Source organism: Grammomys surdaster, unplaced genomic scaffold (assembly GCF_004785775.1).
Source record: "Grammomys surdaster isolate TR1022 unplaced genomic scaffold, NIH_TR_1.0 169, whole genome shotgun sequence".
Lineage (NCBI taxonomy): Eukaryota > Metazoa > Chordata > Mammalia > Rodentia > Muridae > Grammomys > Grammomys surdaster.
The window spans coordinates 13,719,203-13,728,507 of NW_021604617.1; the positions used below are offsets into that span (position 1 = coordinate 13,719,203).

Sequence of the window (9,305 nt, forward strand, 5' to 3'; positions counted from 1 at the left end):
GGCTCACAGTGGCTCACAGTGGCTCACAGTGGCTCACAGTGGCTCACAGTGGCTCACAGGCACTCACAGGCACTGAACTGCCAACCAGGGAGCCTGAATGGGACTGTCCTAGGCCCTCTGCACATATGCTGCAGTTATGTAGTTTGGTCTTATGTGACTCCTAACAGTGGGAACAGGGGCTGTCTCTGACTCTGTTGCCTGCTTTGAAGACTGTTTCCTCCTACTGAGCTGCCTTGTCCACCTTTGCTAGGTGAAGAGGTGCCTACTCTTACAGCAACTTGATATGCCATGGCTGGTTAATATCCATGGTAGGGCTTCCGTTTTCTGAAGAGAAACAGAGGGGTGGATGGGGGTAGGCAGGTGGTGAGAAGATTGGGAGGAGAGGATGGATGTTAAAAATTAATAATAATAATAATAATAAATCTAGTATAAAGAAGAAGGTAAGTGATTCTGCGTAGCTAGTGAGGAAGAACACTTGAAAAGTACAGACTGTATTATGTTTCAAAGTAATATTTATTCAATCTTTTTGTCCCCCAGTGGAATTTTAAACAAAAACATTAAAAGAAAAGAACAAATTCAGTATCATCTCAACCAGTTGAAGAAAAGGTAACCCACAATTGAAATGACTCTTAATTATTTTTTAAAGTGATTTTCGCCTATGTTCTAAAATAGATTTCTATAGAATATGCTTTTCATTAATTTTTAAAGGAAATGATGTCTAGAATTACATATTTATTAAATTTCAGAGAATGTATACAAAAGAATGCAGTACTCGTGTAACTTTTATTGTCATACTTAGTGTTCTGTGTTTTGTGTCAGTATTTAAAAAATACTTGATGACATTAACTCCTTTACTTTTTAACAACTTAAAGTGTTTACAACTCTTGTTTTATCTTATGTTTTCCACTGCTGTTGTTTACCCTATGGTTTTCCTTCACCTCTGTCTTGATTACATTTTCTTTTGCTTTGGTAAAACACCAGAACCAAGAGCAACTTGGGAAGGAAATGATTTATTTTACCTTACACCTTATAGTTGATCAGTGAGGGAAGCCAGAGCAGAAACCTGGAGAGGGAAACTAGTGCAGAAGCCATGGAGGCACACTGCTTATGGGTCTACTCCTCGTAGCATGCTCAGTCTGCTTTCTTACAGCGCCCGAGAACAGAAACCCAGCGGTGGTACTACCCACAATGACCTGGGCCCTCCTACATCAATTGTTCTGTTTCCATGAGTTTGTAGGCTTTCTTTTGTTTCTGTCGTTGCTGAAGTTTAGCTTTAATCCATGGTCTCTGACTGGGGCCTAGCTAAGGAAATGGTCCTATACTTGTGCTGATTTTGCAGCATTATTGATATGAACTATGTCAGGTTCCTAGCCCATGAGCAGTCAAAAAGTGCTGCCAGGCAGGCCAAGCCACTAGCTCTTCACTTCTAAAGAAACTGTCTGTAGGAGCCAGAGAGAAATAGTGACGGATAGTGACTGTCTTGTTGATAGAGTAACGGTCTTTAGAGTATGCTTTTATAAACTCTAATAAGTTTTTGAGAATCTTGGAAAGCTAACCCCAGCTTCAAACACTTAGAACATTTAGAACAGTAAATTGAGCCTTACAGATAATTAATTTAATGAAATAGGAGGATCACAGTCTTTATGTTAATTCAGAACTAAAACGTATGCTGCTTAGAGGTTGTAGAATGGCTGTTCATTGTAGTCCAGTAATGACTTTATGGCTAGCTCAACTTTGTCTTAACAGTCTAGTGAGACTGATTAACTGTAGGGTTTATGCCACCAATGAGTGCGTTTAGAAAGATTAAGCTTTTGACCATGGTCCCTAAAAGAAAAATCTAGATTCCATTCTTATGTAGCTGCTTTCAAATCTTTTTTTTATTTATTTATTTGTTTGTTTGTTTTTTATTTTTATGTATATGAGTGCTATATCTGCATATAGAGCTTATAAACACAAAGAGGGCATCTGATCACATTACAGATGGTTGTGAGCCACCTATGGTTACTGGGAATTTGACTCAGGACCTCTGGAAGACCAGCTAGTGCTCTTACCCATTGAGCTATCTCTCCGGCCCAGCTTTCAAATGTTAAGGGCAGGTATCCATTTTCTGAAATTCTTTAAACCAGAAGTATTTTCAGGTTTGGAAATATTTACTTATAAAACAACAGTGAGTTCTAGGGATACCAAATCTAAACCCAAAATTTATTTATTCATCTTATCAGTTGTCTTGAATAAGTTTTATGCAATATTTCTTTAAAACTTCATCTTTATTGTATGTGTGTGCACATACAATAAGCTATGGTGTGCATTGGAGGTAAAACACAATGTTGAGGAATCGGTTCTCTTCTTTGACCTTGTATTCCAGGGGTTGAGTGCAGGTCATCAGGCATGCATGCTAAGGGTCTAGGGTCTTTACCCACTGAGCCATCCTAAAACAGCCCTTATACAGTGTTTTTACACTTTTTTTGTTCATAAGTTGATGTCTTATGATAGTGAATTTTCCACTAGTTTGTGAAATTCCATTAGCTAAGGAAGTTTCCATCAGTTTGGCACCAAAAAATGGTTCAAAATTTGAAACCTTTTGGGTTTTAGGTTTGGGAGGGTGTTCACCTTACTGTAGAATTTATAGAAAAACTACAGTTATTGTGGCAAAAGCAACTACAGTGATTTTATTCTTCATTTTTTTAAAGATTTATTTATGTATCCAACATTCTGCCTGCATGTATGCCTACAGATCAGTAGAGGGCACCAGATCTCATTATAGATGCTTATGATCCACCATATGGTTACTGGGAGCTGAACTCAAGACCTCTGGAAGAGCAGCCAATGCTCTTAATCTCTGAGCCATCTCTCCAGCCTCTAGTCTTTATTTCTTTCTCATAAATTTGAAGAATCAAGTTTGAAAACATTTTCTGTCTGCTGGAAGTGGGGACTCACACAAATAAGACTTCAGTTAGATATAGAATAGAATCCATGTCACTATTCTACAGCAAAACATGAAAGCATTTAGATGAACCTTTATTGGCTACATCCTTTACAGTGAAAGGTGAGGTTAAGGGTCAGACTCAAAACGTCTAGAGTTCTTTCTTTATCAGACATTCCATACTAAACTGACAGACTCACATGCTAGAGTTGTATAAAAACTGTAGTTAAACAATAATAGGAAATTCTGATTTTAAAGTATATTATAAAATGTGTAAACTAAAAAAAATGTTCTGGTAAAGTAGCCTTTTCATTCCATGATTTGAGATCATTGTTAATGTATTAAAAAGTTAGGTGATGTGTTATCAAGAATGTTTTGGGAAGGAATGCCATTAGCCATTGTGGGGGAAAAAAATAAACTAATGTTGTAGCCCTTTCAAGTGTGGGAATAGGAAAAAATGAAACTTTTAAAAAATGGTATTCTTCACAAAAATAAACATGTTATATTCTATTTTTAAGATTACTACAACAGTGTGCAACACTGAAAGTTCCTCCAAGAAAGCTGAACTATTTAACAGATGTGTCAAATCTGCTGAAAATGGAAAAGGCCCAGGAAAGAGTGAATGAAGAGAACCTGGCTTCACTGCAGGTATGCCATTCAAAAGGCCTCTAGAATGAGAGAGCTGGGGAAAGGGATCAAGGAGAAATGCAAGCATCATAGCATTAGTGGTCTCAAATTTTGGATTAGGGTTTTTTTTGTTGATTTTTTTTATGTTTTGTAAGAAAAACAAAGGTGTCACTTGAACTTTAAGCCTCTAAATTTGAAGTGTTTATGATTTATCTGTGGTCAAGTAACAGCTCCATTTTTTGAAAAATTTATTCATATGTTCTGATCATGTCCTTCACCCCACAGTTTCTCCCAGATCTTCCTTTCCTTTCCTACTTCCCTACACGCACCCACCTTTATATTCTCTCTGTGTCTCTCTCTTTAAAACATAAAACAACAAGAAAAGAACAACTCCTTTTCCCCTGCCTTCACCAGAGGCCAAGGCTTGGGTGCATTAAACATTCAGCATAACTAGTATTCCACAGCCATGGCCAAGGAAGGCAAACCTGCTGAAGGTGTAATGGACAGCAACACTGCTCTACAAGAGATGTTGAAGACTGCCCTCATCCTCAATGACCTAACACATACGCAAAGCTGCGAAAGCACCAAGCCCATCTCTGTGTGCTCATATACAACTGTGATGAGGCCATGTATGTCAAGCTGGTGGAGACACTTTCTCCTAAGCACCAAATCAACCTGGTTAAGTTTGATGACAAGAAACTAGGGAAATGGGTAGGCCTCTGTAAAATTGATAGAGAGGAGAACCCACAGAAGGTGGATGGTTGCAGTTGTGTAGTGGTTAAGGACTAATAGCAAAGAATCCTCAGCCAAGGATATCATTGAGGAGACAGTGCAAGACACGAATAAGTAAAATTTTGGCTTATTTAAACAAAACCCACAAAAGTGGAAATAAAAAGCCAATAAGCAAAAGAACATAGTAAGACCAAAAAGTCTACAAAAAATAGGACTTAGTTTATTTTATATTAACCAAATACTCCTAGGCATAGGCAACCCTATTCTTTTACTCTATTTTAGTTGAATTTGCAATATTTGTAATTACTAAGGCGTATCACTGTAGAATTCTACATTAGTTCCATAGAGTTATGGAGGTTATAGTCATTGCTGTGATTGTTCTTATCTCTGTAGCACATGTGTATCGAGGACTTTGTGTCCAAACACACCATAGTTACATCCCTAGTCCCATAGTTACATCCCATAGTTACATCCCATAGTTATGTACCATAGTTACAGTCTGAAGAGTGTAAACTTTATCTGATTTGAGAAAAAATGTTACCTTTTCCAGGTGAGCCAAAAACTATCTGCTTAAAGTGAATGAATGTCAACCTGTCATACACCAGAGTCTAGTTCTCTAGGAAGCTCTCTCCCCTATAATTTTCTGTTTCTTTTTGAAAGAAGGTTTCCTAGATCCAAGGCTGTCCTCAAACTCCCAGTCTTCCTGCTCTTATCTTTACGTGTTGTGACTATCTTTACGTGTTGTGATTAGAAGTTGATGTCTCCATGCCCAGGCTTCCTGTATAATCTGTTCTTCTCAGCAGTTGAAGACAGACATTTATTGGGGATGAGGAATCAGGCATGCAGCAGAACACAGAGAAAAAGACCCTCCACAAAGCAAGAGAACTAAGGAAGCTGAGTCTTTTAAGTCTTGGAAGGCTCTTCCTTACCTAATTTAATGGTTAGTCAGTTTGAGGAAAAACAGGACAGCTGATTGGCTCTGAGCTGTTATATAACATGTCCTCCTCCAGCCTTGAACTGGTTAAGCCAATCCATGGGGAGTGACACAAGGCTTCTGTTTTAAGCTACCAGTGTCTTGACTCTGGTCAGGAGTGTGAGAAAGCCAGCCATCTTGACATTTGCTGCCTTTATTACCTAGCCATAATCTCTGTCTCCCTAGCCATAGAATGCCTCCCAGGGAGTCTGTCTAGCTCCTAGTCCCTCATTTCTCTTTTATAGAGACCACCCTAACTGTTGCTAGGGTCTGTGGGGGTGGGGTGTCTACCACTCTAGCTTCCTTGGGCCGTCAAAATGGGCTATGAGGCAGGAGGAACAGTCAGAGTGCCTTTAAAAAGGAGATCTATCTAAGTGGCCACAATCAAACATAAGCAATTGCGAAGATTCTGAACACGAGCTATCCAATTAGTGATGGATAGTATGGCTTTTTAGGCTGTGCTATTTGAGAAGGTAGGTTCTTCAGTAATCCTCAGAAGAAATGAGGACTACTTCTGAGATGAAAGTTCGCAAAGTTTTACCATCTAGGAGTCTTAATAGGGTTTGTTTTCTCTGTCAATTAAAAACTTAAAAGGCCGGGAGTAGCACACACCATTAATCCCAGCATGAAGGCAGGCAGATCTCTTGAGTTCAAAGCCAGACTGCTCTACAGAGAGACTTCAGGACTACACAGAGAAACTGTGTTCTGAAATCCATGAATGAATGAATGAGTTCAAGCAAACTTGATCTTGAGCTCAACAAGTAGCAGCAGCACAATCTTGAACACAACAGAGCAGCAGTTGGAGAAAGGCTTTTATTGGAAGCAGAGAAATTTACATGCAGCAGATAAAAAGGAAACACAGGAAGAAACGATCCTCTACAAAACAGGGGACGCAAAAGCCAAAATCCCCACTTATAACTTAGAGGGATCATAGCCAAGCCATAATCTTCCCTTTGGGCTTTTGCCTGTCAGGATAAGTTATTGGATGCTATTTTTCTCTTAATCTGTTAGGATAGTGATAATAAACTGGTATACATGGTTTACTTTATAATTGTCTTAATCTGTACTTTTTAAATCCAGTAGCCAGTTCATAGCCGCGTGGGGCTAAAGGAACAGGTTATCTTTACCATGGAATGCAGTTTACAGAATTCAGGGTCTGGGACATTCATAAAAACAAACAGCCTGCTTTTCTCTACCTAGCAATTTCAGTGATATAAAGAATTGGACAGAAAATACTTTAAGGAAAATTAAACCAGTCATGACCAACATGGAGCCTGACTCAAAGTGTAAAGTGGCTCCTATGTACAAAGAATTCAAAAAGTGAAAATGTTCAATATTATAGAATGTATTAGGATTTTAACTAATATGGTATCCTAATCTTACATATTTGTTAAGTCCTTTAGAGTTATGCATTGAAATATTTACAAGTGAAATGCTATGATGTCTAGGATATACTTTAAAATAGCTTTAATTACTAAGAAGCTGATTTATACTATCCTTGGCCTCCAGTCAGCATATTCCTGTTATTCCAATATGTGTTTCATTAATTTTGTATATTTTGTTTTTCTCTTTAAATTAACATATTTCCTTAGCAGTGTTTTATTAATTTTTATTAATATCAATTCCAATGCCTAGCATTCCGTTCTTTTGGCATATTAAAACAGCAGGCATTCAAATGTTCCTAACTAAAATTAAAAATATTTTCATTTGTTTCTGGCACTTGAAATTACCTGTTACTTAACAGATGCTGTTGCCTGGGGTTCTTGGGCTGTACAACTCTTTCAAAGGGTTTTGCAGAATCTCCAGTGCTTGTTAGCTTCTGTGTTAAGGTTTTGAACAAGCACTGATGAGCAGATCTCTCTTTCATCCTTCCTTATAACTCACTGTTATATCGACCATGCAGTTTTCTAGAGGGCCTCTTTTTGAAAGATAAGCAAAAATAAAGTTAACATTTTTTTCCAGAGTGTTTTATAATATGATGTATTATGTGTATACACACACACATACACAGAGAGTCTCCTAGGATTTCATTTATCATATATTTACTTTAAAATATTAACTTTTCTTTTTGCATTAGGAAGAAATAGACAAATTAGTAGAGACCACAGAGTCAGTGACTGAGAATATTCGAACACTAAAGAACAAAATTCAAATTCTGACAAATGAAGTGGAAGAAGAGGAACAGGAAGTGAAAGAGGTAATGGTTGAAAATCATATCGCTAGTATTTAAATATAATTTTTAATGCTAAAATGTTACCAAGATAACGTGAGTTTTGTAAGGTGAACAGAGCCGCCTTTTGAAATAATCCCTAGCTTTCTGTTTCTATTTAGGTATTTCACATAGAAAGCAATCAAGTACTGGCTCTTCCAGAACTTTCTCAGAAAAGTCTTAAAGCTCCCATACTTCAAGTAAGTCCCCATTTACCATACTCACTGTTGCCAGGCTATATTACACACACACACACACACACACACACACACACACACACACACACACTGATAAAACTATATTCTGTTTCTTTAAACAAACTAATCCTGTTATAAAACTTTTGATAAATTACTTTCCTTTACTTGGCATGTAGTTTGAACGTCTTTTCTGTCCATTCATGTACACTCATCCTTATCAGTATTTATATAACATTCCATCACACAGATACACCATTGTTGTACTGATAGAAATAAGAAATTTTATATTATACTCATTTATATACTTTTACATATTCATATAATCATAACTATAGGCATATCCTTCTCTAGAATTTGACTTTTAACAGAGTTATATGGCTCTTTATAGACTAGCATTGTGGTATCTTTTTAGTTAATACTCTTGTCATTTGTCTTCCCAAAAATTCATTGATATTGTCATGTAAATGCTCTTTTTATTATCTGGAATACTCCAACAGAGCTGGAAACGGGACAAGGAAAGACTTAATTTGAAAATAAATGGCCACTGGTTGATGACTAGTAACCTTGGGTGGTAGTTACTTAAGATTATGACATGTCTCCAAATATCAGATGTTTGACATTTTTCCTCATAAAATGCTAAAACTAATTGTACTGTCTTGCAGAAAGAAATATTGGCACTCATTCCAAACCAGAATGCTCTTCTGAAGGACTTGGATGTTCTTCATAATTCAACCCCAGTGAAGAATGTATCAGCGTTCATTCAAGAAGCCTATAGGAAACTTGATGGCTCCTAAAGAGCTGGGGTTTGGTTTGGTGTTTAAGCCTTGTTCCATACTAACTTATTGTTCATGAATTGTAAAACTTTGTCCTTTTTATCACAGTCTCTCACTGTTTGTAGCCTAGGCTGGCTCAGCACTTACTCTGTCTCCCACTTGGCCCTGAACTCAGAGCAACCCAGCCTCAGCATCTTGAGTGCTGGGATTACAGGTGTGAGCTTCCCATCTGGCCCAAAGGTGTACAACTTAACTGTAGATCTTTCTTCAGCACAATTAACCTCTGTTATCTACCTTAAAACTAGCCTTTGTAGACTTACCATTAATATCTAATGTCCTGGAAAACATAGCAGTTACTAAATCTAGGAAATCTGTGTATATGTAGATATTTGCTAAAACCATTACTGAGAATTATTTTTAAAAATAAAAAAAAAAAAGAAAATGCCATGATGTAATAGTTTATGATGTGTGAATGGAACTTTTTATTGAACGTCACTTTTTGACTATGAAGAGCTGGGTGTACAGCACCCAAAACAGCCAGAAAACTTTTCTGGGAAAACTCAGCGTTGGAGAAGTGACCACCGAAGGTAGAAGGCACTGAGATAAAAGGGGGAAGGCAGTAGTCTAGGGTTACAGACGATAATATGTGAGACTTGCAGGCGAGAGGATGGTTGTTGACTTAACAGGAGGATCTAGGCACCATGCAGTGCAAAGCAGGGTTGCTATACTAAGTGCCACAAAAGTGGCCCACAGCAAACCAAACTGTTCCTGCACTTTATGAGAAATTGGATGAGTTTCTCATGCTGTGTCAGTTATAAGATAGCCTGGTATTAGTGTCCATCTTATATCTCAACAACTATCTTCTAGAATA

At 37.5% G+C, this 9,305-nt stretch overlaps 1 protein-coding gene and 1 pseudogene across 1 annotated transcript in view; both read left to right on the forward strand.

Moving 5' to 3' along the window:
• The window catches only part of Cenpq (centromere protein Q), a 12,467-nt gene extending 3,426 nt beyond the window's left edge, over positions 1-9,041 (forward strand). Inside the window, exons 5-9 of the mRNA XM_028766677.1 lie at positions 538-606; positions 3,442-3,571; positions 7,333-7,452; positions 7,587-7,664; positions 8,324-9,041. Coding sequence (XP_028622510.1) covers positions 538-606; positions 3,442-3,571; positions 7,333-7,452; positions 7,587-7,664; positions 8,324-8,455 — 529 coding nt within the window. The 3' untranslated portion in view covers positions 8,456-9,041. The remainder of the gene's footprint in view (positions 1-537; positions 607-3,441; positions 3,572-7,332; positions 7,453-7,586; positions 7,665-8,323) is intronic.
• LOC114620475 lies at positions 4,017-4,400 on the forward strand (annotated as a pseudogene).
• Positions 9,042-9,305: the final 264 nt, after the last annotated feature.